We start from the raw sequence: 19,874 nt of genomic DNA, 5'->3' as shown, positions 1-19,874 counted from the left end.
AAATAAATTGCCCTTGCCAAATACACACATTCTATTTCATACCCGAAGAACGTCGGGACGGGCTGCTAGTATATATATATAATGCTTGTGGGGGCCAGCACCAGGGAAGGAATGCACAGGCGTTTCATATTATACGAGCATTGGCAAAGCTAACACGTCTAGTTGCTGAGTCTGCCGGAAAGAGTTGCATTCATCAGGAGGGGGCTGAGAGCCTCTGGTGTGACCAGGTATGCATAAGAAATTAACTTGTCACGTCACCAAAGCAATGATGTGAAGTCAATGACACAGTGCACCCATCCGTATAATGCACTGGTCCTATATTGATCACACGCGTGCTTGCTTACTGCTCATGGACCTTACACTTTCCATATTGGTGGTGGCTTTTTATAACTCTATGTCACCGGGACACAATGTTTCCAGACTGGGGCTTGCAGTGTACCGGGAATTTCTGGAGCACAATTTGGAAGGCGAGCAGCTGCAGGCCTTCTGAGTATGCGGATCCGTTTCCTACTGTTTCACTGTTCCAGGATTGGTGCAGCAACATAGCTCCTAGAGGTACGAAGGAAGGCACTTCAGAGTTCCACCCCATTTGATCACTCCACTCAACTTGGTATCAAAGAGGAAGAGACAAGGCAAGTTTGCTTCATGAATAGATATTAATTTGCAAACGGCTTTATGATTAAGGCTCCTAGTTTTCACAGATTTGTACAGATAAATACGAACAGAAAATATGTTTTCTGTCTGTATGAATGTTTAAAAGCAGAAAATTGTGATTCTTGTGAGTAAATCTCCATTCTGCCCACATACATTCCAGGCCAACAGATGAGAAGCTACAAGCAGGAGGAGTTAAAAACAGGATGAGATTTCCTTAAATACAGCATATGTTAGCATACATTTGTACATAAAGCTAATATTTACCTGTGGGAGTAGTGATTTGTTATATTTGTCAGCTTAATTTTCTAAACCGCGACAGGTATTGAAGTATGAGTGCATGCTTGTCAGTTAAATAAATGTGGAAATGTACCATTTATTCTCAAAACAAACGTGGATAAATACAAGCACGATAGCCAAAAAATAAATATGGATACATACAGAAGGACATGTAAAAAACAAAATACCATAAAACCGGGAGCGCTATTTATGATACAATCATGAACCGATGCACAACTGCTATTTGATATCCCAGTCCCACCCAAAACTGACCTTGATCCTAGATCTAGAACAAGGACCACATCCCACCAACAGGGGTGGCTCTAGGCTCATGGCGGCCCTGGGCAGGGAGCGTAGGTAAGGGGCCCCGGAAGAGGGGGTCCGGGAGGGGCGGAGCGCGGAGGCCAGTGAAGAGGGAGGGGGTGGGGGGGTCAGGGTGTTTGGAAGTGGAACAGAGCCGTAGGCCGCCAAATCCCTGCCAGGGGCCGCCACGCAAATATGTATCCATCCTCAGAGGATTATTATATTAAGGATATATATTGGCGTGGTGGCCCCTGGGGTTTGGTGGCCCTGTGCAGGTGCACAGCTTGCACATGCCTAAGGCCGCCTCTGCCACCAAACATCAGAGTGTGGCTACGTGCTCTCACCTACATCACCACAATAGTACAGATAGTTATGATGCAGGAGCCAACAGCAGAAACCTCTGTCCACACGGATGCCCACTCAGGGCAAGGATCAGAGCGTTTTCTTATGGGTGTTCTATCGCGCACAAACACATGGCGCTACCAAAGTCCAGCAGCTGGTATACCGACTGCCGAAATATCGTCAAGATACATATATAGACATAAATACAACCAGTGACAACTAACCTGTATATATTTATTGTCACAATATTTTGGCAGTCAATAGTCTGGCTACAATATTGCGGTAGCGCGATATTTAAAAGTCGACATTCGGGTGGTATACCTTCTCTTATAGAAAGTACCACTCTTCATTGGTGACAGCCGTTGTAAAGCAGTTACGCACTCAGCCCCTTCTCACAGTAGGCAGCCCTGCTGCATATCCTCATGGTAACTCCTACAGCTGGTACTCACAATTTCAGTGAAGCCCACTCTTATGACATGTAATCGCGTGACAAGGGATGCCCGTTTTATAGGAGATAGCCACACAGGCCAGACAGCCACTTTACAATCTGGAAGGACCACAACCTTACAGGAAAGTGATCGTGACTGCGGGTGATGAACCCTTTGTTGTCTTTCTTCTATTTTTATGAATAGAATAAAAACAAAATGGCCGTCGAGTTACTGTGTGCTAGTACCACCAAACTTCCAGGGATGTGATGAATGCCTCTTACATTCCTCTAGCAACACAGAGTGGCCTACTCTTCCCTCATGAACACAGGACTATACACAGACACACATAATTAGGCAGTCGGTAAGGCATGCCAGATCTACCCACTTTCCCGAGTGCCCTTGGTCCTCAGATTAACCATTGCACAATACGGTATTGTTCATTTACTCTTTCTCCACCACTTTTGCTGCCTCGTGCATTCACAAAACAATATTTCTTACTGTCTCGAGTCCTCCCAACCAGACTTATGATCTTGTTTTAGAAATAGTCTACAACTGCAATGTCTCTAACAGTCCAGGGGAGCCGCGTCGAGGAGAGGGAGACTGACACAACAAGCAGCAATCGTTGCATAGTGGCCCGATTCAACCCCCATAATGCAAGAAGGCTCATGATGCTTATCAAGCTCTATTATTAAGTCTTTTCTTACAGCAACGCCTATTGGGCGAAAGACTACGAAAAATATTGTGAATTAGGTACAAATATACCCTTAAGTTCACTTTTCTGTATAATACACTTTTTTAACATATGTGACTACGGTGGGGATTTGTGCAACCCCGTCCTGAAGAAATTTAGACTCCGAAACATGTTGACGCACAAGCGAGGTTAATGTACATCACTATACATAGGTAACCTCACACCAAAACCCTTTTAACAATACCAGCCCGGGGGCATATTAAAAAAAAATTCTACCCCACGAGCCAGGTATTTTTTAATCATCACCTATCACATTCCAAACCCCACTACTCACTGACAAACCACCACCCTACACACACCACACATAGTCTGTGTATAAGTGCTCCGCGTAGTCGTAGGTAGTAGCACGCCGCATCCCGTAGAGGGGTGCGAAGACCCCAATGATGAAGCATGACACCAAGGGTCCTTTTGGTGTGTGAGGGGTATTTTAAAAACACTAAGTGCTCCCCACCATTGTAGGGACCACGGTAACTCTTCAGTGGATTCTACTTTGTTTATGATATACTGACCAGGGAGATCGAATCCACTTCCTTCTCTCTCTCCCCTTTTTGTTATGAGTATCTAACAGTTATGCACCTCTCCTTTTCTCCTCTAGGTTTCAATTCTTGAATCCCTCCTCATATGATCTTTTCATTTAAGACTAGTCTTGGACTGTGCCTAATCTATCGTTTATTTATGTATTATTGAATAAAAAATGCTAAAATAACTGCACAGATCCATTAAGAGTGGTTATCTGCCCTGCAATGACTGTTGCAAGTCCCACGAAAAGGCAGGTCATGACAGAACGGGTGATTAGTAGATGCCAATGCCCAGTAGCACTGACAACTTGGATATTAGCACCACTCTAACACACTGTCTGCTTCACTTTCCTGCCACTGAACCTCCCACAGATGGCTGAGCACAGACTGAGGACCCAGTTGGATGGGGCACATGTCCCACTCCCGACAGGTGCCGGACACTTAGCATGCACTGCCATCTTGGAATTCATTTGTGGAGATAGATCTTCCCATTTTTAGATGGAGGATGGTGTGCAGCTGAACATACCTCAGGGTGGCAGGGCTGTGCTCCCTGTCTGCTCAGCAGCACCTCTCTCTTTGGACTTTGAATGGGGCCTGCACTTTGGAATTGATCTAACCTTCTGAGGCAACCAGAAGCATGCAGTCGCAGTGCGGCGCGTACACCTCTTCCTCCGTTACTGTGCCGTCTTCTGCGCATGCACTGCTGGGACTTCAGTATAAGTGCAAGTTGTGGCACTTTTTTCTGATGAGGTGCACTGTCCCCTTGTTTACGGGGTTGCGCTTAGTTTGTGTTTGTGTGTTTGTATTTATATAGCGCACTTCTACCCAGAGGTCTCGTAGCGCTGTATTCATACCGCTGTGGAACCCATCCTGGCTTTTCCATGTGAAATGTCCACTCCTGGACACCCCCAAGGTGAAGCCAGGCATCCAGCGCTGTTGGGGCCGTTGTGGAGATTAAGCAAGCTATTGCCGAGAGTTGCTGAGTGGGACCCATGATTAGACTAGGCACCGAGGCGAGAATTATCAGGTCCAGGGAAATTGAGTCCAAGAACTGCCGAGGCGGTTATTGAACCCTGGTCCCGGGCCAAACCTCTGCATCAGGGACTGCCGCTCTAACCATTGAGCCACGCTTCTCCGCTTAGTGTATAAAAGTGCCTGTGCTTCATGGGATACCTTTATGCAATACAAAGACAACAAGGCCTTGCAAGGCAGCTTGTAGAACCTGAAAAAGAGAACTTATGCGCCGGGGACAGTTTTAATGAGGCTTCGTCCTAAAGGTCCCCAAGAAGCCAAAATGAGCTTATCCAAATCTCCAATATGGCGTCTTCACTCCTTGTTGCCATCAATGCATGGTCAAGGCCGGAGGGGAGATGATTGAAGAAGTCAGGGAGTAAAAAAAGCGCCCCTTCCCTCGCTGTGCAGAATTCTCGCTATGAGGGGATATGGAAGTCTCGGCGTCAGACAATCGCTGGCCTCGCGCTCGGCCATGATGCCCCGTTTCCCGCCATTGTTCTCGGCCTTCCCTTTCAGAGCCGAGCCAAGGTTGAAGGCCCTGGGAGCCGGCCATGGAAACGACAGATGGGCTGTCAGCGGTAAACAACAATTCTCCCACGGAAGACCAGTGTGGTGACAGGGGAAGGGTGTGAAGGCCGAACTCCTAACAAGCAATAGCCGTATTCGCGACACTTGGCCCGGGTTACGGTTGTCCATGAGAGCTGTACAGGAAATTTACAGAGAACTAGTCAAATTGAGTGAGTGTCTCAGTTCCAAAGTTGTCTGCACAGTTCAGAGACTGCACGTGGCCTCCCTTTTAAGATCAGAGTTCTGCAAACACATGAAACACACTCAAGTGGTTGGACCCAACAAGATAATAGAGTTTATGTAGAGCTTCAAGCCCCTGAGGAGACAGCAATGTTCGCCAGTGCCCAAGGTTGTTAAGCAGGCCCTTATCATGTAGAGCACCTCCAGCCAGTCCTGACTTCCCAGCCTCAGACCCCTTGTGATCTGAGACTTGTAGTTTGATTTTACCATTACAGCATGGGTTCAAAACCCCAGAATGCTTCGGGTTGATATTGTAGCATTCGCTTGTCAGGGTTGCAGAACATAAAAGGACAACATGGAAGTCATTTGGCAGTAGAAAACCCCTTAGCTGCTTCGGCGATAGACAATATCAAGAACCCTTCATCGCCAAAGTGCCCAACGGGGCGAGAAATCTGAAAAGAGGGTGTTTTTACCAAAGCAATCGGTCAAGAAACAAAGGAAGGTGATGGGCAAATGCTCTGCATAGGGATTTTATTTACAGGCACTAGAATACATAAGTGTGGAGTTTTCATACATATAGAATGTAGGCTTGTTGCTAAGGTAGAATGTTGTTGTTTGAAGAAGCTGACTTAGAGCTGTGAAGATAGAGGAAGAAGCTGGAGGTACCTGTTCCTTATCTTCTACAATAAAAAGACTACTTTCTTCATATCTTGCGTGGAGAAGATCTTTACATTGGCGACGAGGATCCGAACCCACGCGCGCAAAGCACAATGGATTAGCAAATTTGACAGTTCTTTATCTTCTACAATAAAGACTACTTTCTTCATATCTTGCGTGGAGAAGATCTTTACATTGGCGACGAGGATGGGATCCGAACCCACGCGTGCAAAGCACAATGGGTTAGCAAATTTGACAGTAGCGTATATAAACTACCTGAATCAACTAACATCGTGACATCATTCAAATCTAAACTAATAGTGCAATGAGGTTTTTCTAATTAGTCAGTATTCTCTGTAGTAATGTTATTTTCCATCACTCCACTGTAATAAACTACATCAGGACTACTCATGTCATCCACACATAAAAACAATTAATGTACCCTTTCACAAGAATCATCTACTTCTTGTACACCTACTTACTTATTTTTGAATCGGAAGGTATCACTCACGCTGTAACCTATCAGCCCAGCAGCGCACCGGCCCCCCAGCCCACCTCTCGCCGCACCCGCTTCGCGGGTGCCGCTTCGCCGGTGGGTGCTGGTAGAGGCAGCATCTCCAAGGACCAACGCGAGGACGCCGGCAGCAAGGCGGTAAGGGGCGCGAGGAACCAGCGGGGCTGCGAGCGTGCGGGGACTTCATTTCCCAGAAGTCCCTGCAAGACCAAGGAAGAGCTTCCGGTCCGCTCTCCCTGCTGGCCCGCCCCCCGCCCATCAAAGCCAGTTAAAAGCGCTCCTCTTCCTCTACCCTGTGGGACACCTACTTACTTATTTTTGAATCGGAAGGTATCACTCACGCTGTAACCTATCAGCCCAGCAGCGCACCGGCCCCCCAGCCCACCTCTCGCCGCACCCGCTTCGCGGGTGCCGCTTCGCCGGTGGGTGCTGGTAGAGGCAGCATCTCCAAGGACCAACGCGAGGACGCCGGCAGCAAGGCGGTAAGGGGCGCGAGGAACCAGCGGGGCTGGGAGCGTGCGGGGACTTCATTTCCCAGAAGTCCCTGCAAGACCAAGGAAGAGCTTCCGGTCCGCTCTCCCTGCTGGCCCGCCCCCCGCCCATCAAAGCCAGTTAAAAGCGCTCCTCTTCCTCTACCCTGTGGGACACCTACTTACTTATTTTTGAATCGGAAGGTATCACTCACGCTGTAACCTATCAGCCCAGCAGCGCACCGGCCCCCCAGCCCACCTCTCGCCGGTGGGTGCTGGTAGAGGCAGCATCTCCAAGGACCAACGCGAGGACGCCGGCAGCAAGGCGGTAAGGGGCGCGAGGAACCAGCGGGGCTGCGAGCGTGCGGGGACTTCATTTCCCAGAAGTCCCTGCAAGACCAAGGAAGAGCTTCCGGTCCGCTCTCCCTGCTGGCCCGCCCCCCGCCCATCAAAGCCAGTTAAAAGCGCTCCTCTTCCTCTACCCTGTGGGACACCTACTTACTTATTTTTGAATCGGAAGGTATCACTCACGCTGTAACCTATCAGCCCAGCAGCGCACCGGCCCCCCAGCCCACCTCTCGCCGCACCCGCTTCGCGGGTGCCGCTTCGCCGGTGGGTGCTGGTAGAGGCAGCATCTCCAAGGACCAACGCGAGGACGCCGGCAGCAAGGCGGTAAGGGGCGCGAGGAACCAGCGGGGCTGCGAGCGTGCGGGGACTTCATTTCCCAGAAGTCCCTGCAAGACCAAGGAAGAGCTTCCAGTCCGCTCTCCCTGCTGGCCCGCCCCCCGCCCATCAAAGCCAGTTAAAAGCGCTCCTCTTCCTCTACCCTGTGGGACACCTACTTACTTATTTTTGAATCGGAAGGTATCACTCACGCTGTAACCTATCAGCCCAGCAGCGCACCGGCCCCCCAGCCCACCTCTCGCCGCACCCGCTTCGCGGGTGCCGCTTCGCCGGTGGGTGCTGGTAGAGGCAGCATCTCCAAGGACCAACGCGAGGACGCCGGCAGCAAGGCGGTAAGGGGCGCGAGGAACCAGCGGGGCTGCGAGCGTGCGGGGACTTCATTTCCCAGAAGTCCCTGCAAGACCAAGGAAGAGCTTCCGGTCCGCTCTCCCTGCTGGCCCGCCCCCTGCCCTTTACGCTCCCTACTTAATAACATCTCACTCCCGCAGCGCGGGACGCAGCACGGGCGAAGACTGGGCAAAGACAGGGCCGTTTGAGGCCGTTCGAGGACGGCAGAGGACGGCCCCGGCCCTGTCACCCTGTACTTTACTTCGTTTCCACAGGCCCCCACGACTTCTGAAGCACATCACTGAGAATCACGATGCGTCCCAAAACCAGAAGCACGTCTAAGAAAGCTACACTGGTGACACAAGTGACCGGTCCTATAGACCTTTTCATATCCAGGGTAAACGACACCATTGATAAGAGTATCATCCTACTGGAGTAAAGAGTCTCCTTGGACCTCATGCAGGCCAAACGATCCTCGCTCGGCTCACTTGCTACCGCAATTTCCCCTGCTCACCAGGTTGCTAACAATTGCTCTTTACCACTGCCACTAACCATCGTTCCTACAATGACTGTTCCAAATTCTGTAGATTTATCCGTAACTCAAACTGACTCTGATCAATCATATGTCGACTTTGAAGCAACCCCAGACTTAGAAGCCTGCCAATCACCGACTGAAAAATTAGATCAGAGTGCCATCAGTAATCCCTTATTACCTGATCCAGTAACGACCCTAGAACCAACAAAATCAAGGAAAAACACCTCCACCCTCCCTAAGGCTACGCCAATTATCAAGGAAAAACCTAAAACAAAAACAAAGAATCATAACCTGATCACGCCCACCCCAAACTCCTCGGCAGGTATCCCCTGTTGGGTGGAAAACATGGTTATGGACCTAAAATCAGACCTCGAAGCCAAAATTACAGCACAGATCAAACCCCTAATATCAAAGTTGGACAGACTTACGTCACTAATCAATACCAAATGCAGTTGTAAGGCAAGCGGGAATGGTCCCGCCCCAACGCAGGGGGCAAAGGAAATACTCCCAAAAAAACCATCTAGTCCCAAACAAATAACAGGTATAACAAACAAGCCTCACACTTCACCAACCAGAAAAGCGGCAGTAACACAACCCCTAGCTAAAAAAGGGACTAATCTAGATGCCTCCCAAATTATTCCGGTGGCGGTAGATCTCCCCTCTGCCACACAAATAGGTCCAGCAGGCCAAACTAAAACAAACAACCGACAAAAAAAAGGAAATACCACCATTCCAGCAGAAACCCCCTCCCAAGAAAAACCTCCGGAACTGAAGACCAAGCAGTCTCAGCCCAAAATAATCAACTTACCCCCGGAAGCTTCTCCCTTCGTGGTGGTGCTAACAGCTGTTCCCCCACTGAAGGAGGGCGTAAGAGAAACCTTCGCAGAGCTGAGGAACAAATGCGCACAGTGGCTCCAACTCCATAAACCCCTACCCGCTCACATCAGGGGTGACATCTTCTCTGCACGCAGAGGAGACTGGGTTGGTAGAAGCACGAAGGCAATAGCGGGGGATGTCATCAGCATCAAATTCAGGGAGATAGGGGCATCAAATTATATTTGCAACTCACCCAACAGAGGACCAGCCACCCAAATAAATCCCCTACCCTTGTCCTATTTCCTACCCCCATCCTCAAGGCAAAATTTCCCCTTTCCCGTACTCCCATTAAACACTGGGCCTATAAACTCCACTGAATACAATATGTATCAACACCAGCAGCACCCACACATGCCACGATTCCCACAAAATTCACAACAATCAGTTTTCCAGTGGCAACCCCCCATCCAACTTCCTCAATCCATACACCCTGCGACCCACCCACCAGCGCATCTTCCTCAATACCCATATCATACCACCCAACAGTGGTGGCAACCCCAGCATTCCATGCAATACAACACTCACCCATGGCAGCAGCCGCGGCAAGGACGGTTTCCCCCGCCCAACCCACTAGGCCTTAACTACCAAGGCAGAGACAGGGACGAATGGAGTGGACAGGAACACTGGAGAAAGTACAGTGACCCCACACGTTGGGATAGCTGGAATGGCCTTCAATTAGCAAATAGGTATAGCGCTTTGGAGTGCGTCGATTGACTACCACAACCACAAGAACACTCCCAAATCCACACAGACCTACTGGAACCCACGGTCTCCCTATTAGTCCCTCCAGACCTAGAGACTCCTCCAGCCCCAGAGATCCTTAATGAATCAAAAAGAGTAAAAAGCTCAAGGGACAGTCCAACAATCCTGAGTCTGATCTCGTGGAACATCGCCGGTTTAAGGACAAAAATAGAGGATGGGACAATCATGCACCACATGCATAATCACCAAGTAATATGCATACAGGAGACATGGTCATTACAAGAACATCACCTGCAGGGGTACAAAACGTACTCCTCTCTCGCGCAGTCGGGACACATAGGCAGACCAAAGGGAGGTCTGTGCATATACGTAGCCAACACTATCCAAAACGCTAAAATAAAGGTTATAGAACTGGCACCTAATTTGCAGATCCTTGGTCTTTTCCTTCAGAAAAAAGAGTCAATAGTTATCATTAATTTTTATAACAACCTGGATGAACTGGACTTTGAGGGAGTCCTGGCCCATCTTCACGAAAAATTATTTACTCTCAGAATGAAACAAGGAGAAAGAGGCCCGGCCGCAATAATATGGGCAGGCGACTTCAATCTTCACGCCTGTACCCAACCAAAAAGAAAATGTCCTGGCATGGTGACAGAAGATGGCCTCTCACTCACCCATTTTTTGCATAATAAAATGGGTAGACAAATGAATGATCTCCTATCCGACCTGGATCTCCAGATAGTAAACACCTGGGACTATGGGGATAATTCACTTGCACCCACTTACATAGGAAGAGGCTACAAAACCACGGTAGACTTCATAATTATATCAACATCCTTACAACTAAGAATAAAAAACTTTGAAGTCAAACCAAATCCTCAAAGTGACCATGCAATATTAACCTTGGAAGTCTCATTAAACTATCAACAATGTTCTCCAGTAATAATAGCCAATGCATTGACCCAGGAAAATATCAATATGGATAAAGTAAACGGGTACTCAATAAAATGGGGAGGGATAAACCCAGAGGAACTTACCAAAGAGTTAATAAGATCAGTCTATTCCCAAATTAAAATTTGTTTGAACATAGCAACTAATGACGCGGAGCTTCTAAATAACTTTGCCCAAATTATGGACAAACTAAAGGTTTTACTCACAAAAAAACAAAAATTCGGTCCATCCCGGGCCAAAGGCTGGTTTAACCAAGAGTGTACGAAGGCTCATACAAAATTGAAGCTAGCCTTAAACAAAAACGAAAGGGATTCCCGTACAATAGCCACCCTCAGAAGTGAATACCATAAAATAAGGAAAAAGAGGAAAGAGGAACTGAAGCAAGCGCTGTGGCATGAACTCCACACCAGTGCCCAAGAAAATAACTCTCAAGCCTTCTGGAGAATTATAAGAACTCCTTTCTTGGCAGACGACACTTGCCCAAAAATCGAAGCTGCTATAGACGCTGCAACTTGGGTATCACACTTTACCAGCATCTTCCAAAAACCAACCTCTGACCAAGAGACGGAAGAAGAGGAAAAAATATTCCTACCATACCCTATAGGTATAAATTTTGAAATTTCCGAGATTCTTGTGGCATTGAACTCAACCAAAAAAGGAAAAGCTCCAGGGCCGGACGGAGTCCCGGCAGACTTTTTTAAACATCAAACAGAACTTTGGGCACCGATTTTAACAAGGGTCTGCACTGCCACGGCAAAATTAGGAATTCTGGAGTCATGGACAAGGTCCATTATGGTGCCGATATTTAAAAAAGGTAACCGTATGGACCCTGCCTGCTATCACCCAATTTCTTTGCTGGACTCACTGGGAAAAATAGCAGGAAGAGTGATTTTAGAAAGACTTCAGGACTGGGCGGAAGAGAGAGGCATCCTATCCGATCTTCAATTTGGATTTAGAAAAGGACTAGGTACTGTGGAACAAGCCCTAAATTTATCGATAATCTTTGGAAAATATGTGCATGCAAAGAAAGCAAAACTTTATATGACCTACGTAGATTTGTCCGCGGCCTTCGACTGCGTCTCCCATACAAAATTGTGGTCCCTTTTAGCACAGATGGGGGTAGATCCATCACTCCTGAACTTTTTAAGGGAACTCTATTCCAATCCATCTGCAAGAGTCCGCTACGGGACAAAGGGGGAACTGACGGCGTCTTTTAGAGTGGAGCGTGGGGTCAGACAAGGATGTGTCCTGGCACCCTTCCTTTTCTCCCTCTACACCAACAACTTGGAGGTCGAGCTCCTGAAGGGTGCCCGTGACCTTCCACTGGCCAAACATCGCCCGATCCCCGCCCTACTCTACGCGGACGACGCCGTCCTCCTTGCACAAACCCCCCGTGAACTCCAAAGGTCCCTTAATAGATACTCGCAGTTTATGAGAACCCTTGACCTTCACATAAACGTAAAAAAGACTTTCGTAATGAAGGCTGGGGTTGGGAGGAAACAGCAAAACTCCATCTACCTTGACAGCCAAAGAATAGATTCTACAAATGAATACTGCTATCTGGGAGTCATGATAGATAATAAACTCTCCTGGAAACCAGCAGTAGAAGCCAGAAAACATTGTTTTAAAAGAGCATTAGCCGCATTGGTGTCGTTTACACAAAAACTAGGAAAACGTCCGCCCAGGGAATTGATAACCATATATAAAGCCAAGTGTCAATCTACAGCTTTATATGGAGCAGGACTATGGGGCCATACGGATGTCACCTCTCTGCAAATTGCAGAAAACAAGTTTTTCAGATTCCTTTTATCCGCCCCCAAAAGTTCCTCGACTTACGCCTGCCATTTAGAATTGGGGGCACCATACATCGAAGATCTTGCCAAAATTCAACCACTCCTCCTTTGGCGACGTATCTGGGCGTCAGATAAAAACGACATCACAAAAACAATACTGGCGGATGCAATGTCTCTGGACTATGTCTTAAAAATTAAATGGCTGGCTTATATCCGGACCTTTCTCTTTGACCTTGGAATAGAAAAATATTATTTAAACCCCGAAAAAATTGGAGAACTCTCAAAAAATAACTTAAAAAAACGAGCCTTGGACCATCTGGGCAATCTGAGACTACAAATAGAAGCTGGGAAACAGTCGGTGCAGCACGCAATAATGGTTCAATCTACCCTTTTAATGCAGCCCTATTTAAACCTTGACATTGGTACCTTCGAACGATTTCTCCTGATAAGATTCAGACTGAACATATTTCATAAACTGGTAGCTTTCCCAACGCCAAACGTTTGGGACCCAAATCCACTTCCATGTCCATGCGATGGGATATCAGGCCAAACCACCCTTCATACTGTTCTGTTCTGCAAATTTTATCAGGAACATCGCAAACTCTGGTTACTAACTCTTTTAAAATCTTGGGGTCTCAGACAATGCCGAGTAGCCATGTTGAGCTTGCAGCTTTTGGATACCGAAGTCACATGTTACCATGTCCTTAACTTTCTGAAATGTATATATGGACACAGGAAAAACCTTTAACTATAATAGTACTGTATACATTTCCAAAACTCCTTTTTTGTTGTTTTTAAGTAATTTGTAATTATATTTCACTGAAGATTTTTTACCTGTACTGCTTTTATGGATTTGTAAAATCCGAATAAAGTTTATTATTATTATTACTTCTTGTACATATTGCGTCTTGGCACTGCATGCTTTTGCAAGGTGACCTCTCTTGCCACATGCCCTACAAATAGCATTCCTACCCATACTCATACTGCTGGAAGCAATATGACCTGGCGCCCGACAACGATAACATTTTACAACACGTGATGTATTCATTCCAGAATAGCATTTAGTGCTATGAGGAGCTTCATTCGTTTTGTTAAAAGGTCTAAATTGTGATTGCTTGACTTGAGATTTTTTAGCAGGTCGCATGGCCTTAGTCTCATCAATGCATGCATGGACATCAGACCCCTTAACACTTGTATCCTTTGAAACAGAATCTTTTGACAATATTGAATTACTACATTTGTCCATCTCTTTTATCCACAAATCAGTGTGTTTAAGACCTTTGGTATCTGTATTGCCTCCTCCAACGTAGAATCTTTGATGAGCAATTTCTCACGCACTTTCCTATTATTTGTGCATCGTACTATTTGATCGCGTATAAGAGAATCACCTAAATTCTCAAAACGACTAAAGGTAGACTAAAAGATATTTGAAATTTGGCTAGCTTTATCTGCATGCATCTGTTGGATTTCATATATTTCCATAAGTCACTGTCTCATGTGTATTAACATATTGTATTTGTGTTTGTTTGTGCCCTTGCTTCTGGGGCAGCATCTCACCCAATGGCAGGCCTTGTAAGATCTTTGTTGACTTGTGGCTGAAAGAAAGCATTCAATTCTAGGAAACATTTGTGTAGAAGCTTACACGACCAAAACCCAACAGAAAGATGAAATACGCACCCTCGTAGAGCTGAGCATACTGTGGGAACCCGGCCGCACGCAGCCAGGAGCACGCTTTCTTCGCCTCCCGTTCTGAAATCAAAGAGAGGAAGCCATTTTAAAATCACAGCAATATTGTCACAATTGTTAAATTGTTAAATGTCTTTAAAAACATCAGCATTTACATATTACATATAGGAGAGCGAGCGTGGTTCAATATTGGTTGGACTCCATTTTGTTTCCTATATCATTTGACTCAGCACACCAGTAAAGGACTACACAACTTATGCATGTTGGTATGCAATCATTTGTATATTTCAATATAGCTATGAGTTGTGGATTGACAAGATCACACATTTGCACAGAGAATGTTTATGCCTTCACTCTGACCCATTCACCTATTGAATTGAGTGGGGTGTGGAGCAGCCAATGCCATTTTCAAAGGTCTGCACTAGGAAGGAAAGTATCATAAAGACACCATGCTGTGCTTATCACCACCATTGTGTGGTCTGGCTTGGAAAATGTGACTTGTTAGGCTCACTAAAGTTTGTTGTGTCCTACACTATACACTCTACTTCCAGTAGCTGTGTTTTTTCCAGGCAATTTCGAAGCAAGTGAGGTTAGGAATAAACATGCAACACACTACTGTTACAGGTAGCTTATTTCATAAACAGTTACTGGAATCTGGGACCACAACCCTTCATTAGAACAACTAAACATGTCAGGGCCGGTGAAGATGAATTTCTCAGAATAGCTCCGTCCATCCGGACAGGAAACAGAAGGATTCATGCATATATGTTTGCAGAGGTTCCACGAGGCATCACTTGGCAGAAATCCGCCAACCGACACAAGCCTAAGTGTCACCGCCAGCATCAACGTAATGCTTAAAAGAGCTACACTGACAAAAGGACCTGCCAAAAGGAGTTTAAAGATGGGCTTAAATGTAGGAAGTGTAGGTTGGAGGCATCTAAATGGAAAGCAAAGCAATCAGATACCTCAAGGAAGATAACGATGCATAGATAATAAAATTAATAAAAAATAAAAAAAGGACGATAACGATGCAATGAGGTAACAGCAGTGCTTACTTTGAGCCGGGGGTTGCCGGGGCTAGGCACCGACACTTAATTGCCAACACCGGTACTTATAAGGGTCTGCCACAAGGTGGTGTTGTTTGCCTGATTTAGAGATGAGCACAACAACAGATGTTTACTAATTCAATATACATTAAAAAGGACTAATACCCGCCACCCAATTTGGTTCTGTCATTGGCGGCGCTGGCAGAGGCAATAAGTGGTGCAAGCTGCAGTGGCCTCATGAACAGGGCTCTGGCACTTATTTATTTATTTATTTATTTACAAGTTAAGCACCGGGTAACAGGTGAGAAAACTCGCCCACTCCAAGTAGGAACTCGAATAATCAGGAAGAATGGATGGGTAACGTTGTGATAGGGTAGACAGAGAGCAGAGAGCAGTAAGAAGAGAGAGAAAGAGTTGAGGAAAGGAGTGATAGCGATATTAGACTGCATCTTACTGTTCAATGTTGGAAAGACAGGGCAGGTCCTAGAAGAAAGCAATACTATATAGCAGTCCTAAGGTAACTTCACCCAGGCTAGATAGCTTAATCGCATCCACCGGACTCTAGGCAATTTGAGGAATTATATTAGCAACCACAATGGGGGGTTCCCCTTATGGTCGCAAATGATTCAACTTTTTGTCTGCAACACCGTGAAAGGGCCTAGGATCATATGTACTACAACTGTGGTCCGAAAAGCCTATCGAGATTTTGCAACCACTAAATTATTTTTGGAAAGTTACTTCGAAAGCATTGGTGAATACCCCAAATCGTGCAAGTTGCGGGTGTTCACCAGGTTTTTCAGATGGGCACATCCTGGAAAACTTTTGAAGTCACAACAGGTCTCATATAGTGAACAATGTCACAAATAATCCTCATCAAATGAATGATGTGACAATGAGTCCCCTATAGCAAATGATGTTACAGTATCTCTTATCTCGTGAATGACATCTCAACAATAGGTCTCACTTATGAATGATGTTGTAATACAATACATTTAGTCTTGAGCCATGCCACCCTTTTAATTCTTGGCACCGCCCTTGCTTCCCTCTACAATTTACAACACCAAACGGCACGAAGTACCTTCACACCCCTCTACCCAAGAACCTAGCACGCCATCATGAGAGCACAAAAAAACAAATCCTTAATGGATATTTAAATCAACAATCCCGTATTCTTAGAATTGTATTGGGAACATTTCTTTGAGATGACATTCAAATGCTGGCATTGTTTCCTTTTTAAATAAACCTATTCTTCTTATGCAATTCATGGTTTGCTAAGTAAAGAAAGTATCTCGTGGCAAGGTGATTATTTTGACATAAATTGTCATAATAACTGAGTTACTATGAGTGATACTATGCTAGTTCACAATTATTCCTTGGTGAACCACTGTTTTCTCTTCTATGGCCATCGTTTCCTCCGACAGCAATCACGCATAACTCTAAGTCGGTGAAGGTGGTGTAGACGGCTGTGTCCCGTGTGTCATGTGTCAGGAAGGCGACAAGAAAGATTCAAGTTTGTAAAGGTGAGATGCTGTATTGTGCTTGGTACCCAATGCTTAAATAAGAGGCGGCGGCGGGGAGTGTGCTGTAAGGAGGCGGGGCAAAGAAATCAGGATGCCAGTGTTGCCAAATCATGCCTGGAGCCAAGGGCTGGAATATTGGGGGTTAAACCTCTCAAAAGCTACCTAAGGGAGCCCCTCGCATGGATGCCACCATCAGAGAGGAAGAAGGAAGTAGAATCACAAACAGAATGGAGAACCAACCTTATCAAGAGACTTCCACTCTGTTTGGGTCACTCTAAGAAAGGCTATCTGGGGATATCCCTGATCTGCTGGACTTTATTGCATCCTAAAGAACCTGGGTGAGGGGTCTGTGTGAATCTCAAGAGATGGAATATGAAAACCAGAAGCAATGATCCCCTCCTGCTGACATGGCGACATCTTAGGACGATCAACTTTTCCCTAACCTATGATTCGGGGCTCATTTCAATTGTTAAATGCTTTGTTTTTGAAAGGATGTTTTTAGCTATACTGGAATGATTTAAAACAGCCTTAATAAAAAAACTGTTAAAAAAAAGATAGAGACTGCTAGTATAGCTAGAACGACTGCACAAAAAAGAAAAAATCAATAAAACAAATCAAAAACACTTAAACCAAAATACACATACGCAAATAAAATATAGACAACATAACTATATATTTAGGTAACTCTTGAGTACTAGATATATGATAATGATAGTTTTATGATTGCCCAGAGCGAGAGAGGAGCTAGCAGAAAAAAGTAAGCCCAACCATTAGCCTTAATTCCGAGAAGAGCAATACAAAATGTCTATTTAAATCAACCAATCGGAGGTCTGGGGACAGTTGCAAGTAATGTTATAGTAATCATGGATCCGGGCATGGACTACTTTTAATAGCTATTTCCCTGCATTGTGTACCCTAGCCTTTATTATGGAAGCATGTGTTAAGGAAATAAAAATTGTGGATGCTCCCATCCGAAAGCAATAATGCTCAAACAAAAACAACGTATCACCAAGAAAAACAAACTACAATAAATAGAAAATGTAAATATAAGAAAGGTCTGGTCAAATAAAAGAAATACAAGAAAACCCCATGAAAAGAAAACAGCTATATAGAAGGATGAGAAACTAAAAAGAAATTTAAAATAACTTTATAAAAATACATGAACTACAACAAAAAGCACCAATCTGTAAACGCATTGCACCCATAGGGAAAATACAAATCACATATTTTTTTTTAAATGCTAAGGAAGCAACCAACTACAGGAAAAGTCGATAATTAACTATAAATGAAATAAAATGAAACTATACACAAAGATAAATACAAAACTGTAATAAAATATAAGACAATCATGAAAAGGGAACATATATTTATAAAATAAAAAGAATACACGATGATGAGAAGAGAAATCAATAAAAAGGACAAAATCAAGATAAACACTGAAAATCAACTATCTGAATACACAAATCAATTATATGCAAAGACAGAAATATAAACAAATTATATCAAATGTAAGAAACCGCCAACTGTACATAAAGATACTTTATCATGAGGAAAACGGAGAAACTGGAGGAAAGAACAAAGCATATATAAGTAAGATGCAGCAGCTGTATGAAAAGACAATGCAACTATATAAAAACAGAAAATACCATTCCCTAAAAAACACAACTATAATTTGTTAGCCAACAACTATAGGAGTTGAAAAGGTACTATCACCGGAAAGAAAAGTAACGCGAATGGACAAATTCAGTACATATCAGGACACACCAATGAAAGTGGAGGCCTAATCGATACTTAGAGAGGAGCACCCACTGTATTGTAGGAAAGGACACAATGACAATAGAAATACAGACAGATTCGAGCAACAAGCGCAGTTTTAGGAAAATGCGGCAACGCCTCCAAAGGCAGCCAAGATACAGAAAACAAGATGGATAGCAATAGGACGGGACGAGCAGTATGGACATCATTTAGAGATATATTGTACTACTAATTTGAGCGAAATTGTGAGTTTTTAATAAAATCGGTATCACCACGCTAGATCTTCAAGGGCACTCTTCACCCGGTAAAACAGCCCGCATCTGTTATATTAGGTTATGTTTATTTGTAAAGCGCACTATCACCCACAAGGGTGTCCTGGCACTGAGTAGGTGTGTGTGTGGAGCCCTGCCTATGGTAGGTTGGTTAATTGAAAAGCCAGGTCTTCAGATTATAGTGGAATTCAAGAAGAGAGGAGGAGGCTCTGGTGTGGAGAGGGAGGTCGTTCCGTATGTTAGGAGTGATTAAAGAGAACGCTCGTCCTCCTGCTCTTGTTCAATGTATGCGTGGGATGTTGGCGAGCAGAAGTTCTGCGGAGTAGAGGGGTCCTGGGTGCTTGTTGGACTTGAGATGCAACTGTTGAGGTAGGTTGGGCCTGAGTTGTGTATTACCTTGAATGTGTGTGTAGGTGGAGTCCCACAGTGATGTGCTATTCCCGAAGATTACTATTTCGGTCTTCTTGGTGTTCAGTTTTAGACAGTTGGCCTTTATCCAGTGGGCGATTTCAGTCATGCTGGGCCAGTGTTCTGTAGTGCCTTGAAAGTGTGGGTGAGGAGTTTGAATTGTGCTTATTTGTGAAAGGGGAGCCAGAGGAGCTCCTTCCGGCGTGGTGAGATGTATTTGTGGCATTAGAGGTTGAGAGCGTTTCAGGCTAGTGTGTTCTGAATGGTCTGCAGCCTTCTGGTGAGTTTTTGTTGATCCCGGCATAGAGGGTGTTCCTGTACTCCAGATTGCTTGTGACCAGGGCGTGATGACAGTTTCATCAGGTGCTGATTGGGAGCCATTTAAAAATCTTCCTCAACTTCTTTAGGGTATGGAAGCATGAGGCAGTAGCGGCATTTACTTGGGTGAGTTTGTCGATTTTACTGTCAAAGATCATCCCGAGGTTCTATGTGAGAGTGGTGTGATTGGGGGTCAGTCCTATCTCGGTTGACCACCAGGTACAGTCCCACGGTGATGTGCTCTTCCCAAAGATTATGATTTCGGTCTTGTTGTTGTTCAGCTTTAGGATGTTGGTCTTTACCCAGTGAGCGATTTCAGTCATGCAG

The 19,874-nt window shown here is 45.3% G+C and overlaps 1 protein-coding gene across 3 annotated transcripts in view; it reads right to left on the bottom strand.

Annotated features, from left to right (window-relative positions):
- STARD8 (StAR related lipid transfer domain containing 8) overlaps positions 1 to 19,874 on the bottom strand; it is a 635,411-nt gene that overhangs the window by 70,740 nt on the left and 544,797 nt on the right. For all 3 annotated transcript variants that reach the window (XM_078640144.1, XM_078640145.1, XM_078640146.1), the window contains one exon: positions 14,220 to 14,291. In XM_078640144.1, the coding sequence (XP_078496270.1) occupies positions 14,220 to 14,291 (72 nt within the window). The remainder of the gene's footprint in view (positions 1 to 14,219; positions 14,292 to 19,874) is intronic.

The sequence above is a fragment of the Lissotriton helveticus genome, chromosome 4_2 (assembly GCF_964261635.1).
Source record: "Lissotriton helveticus chromosome 4_2, aLisHel1.1, whole genome shotgun sequence".
NCBI classification, from domain to species: Eukaryota; Metazoa; Chordata; class Amphibia; order Caudata; family Salamandridae; genus Lissotriton; species Lissotriton helveticus.
This window is presented reverse-complemented; position numbering and strand designations above follow the sequence as displayed.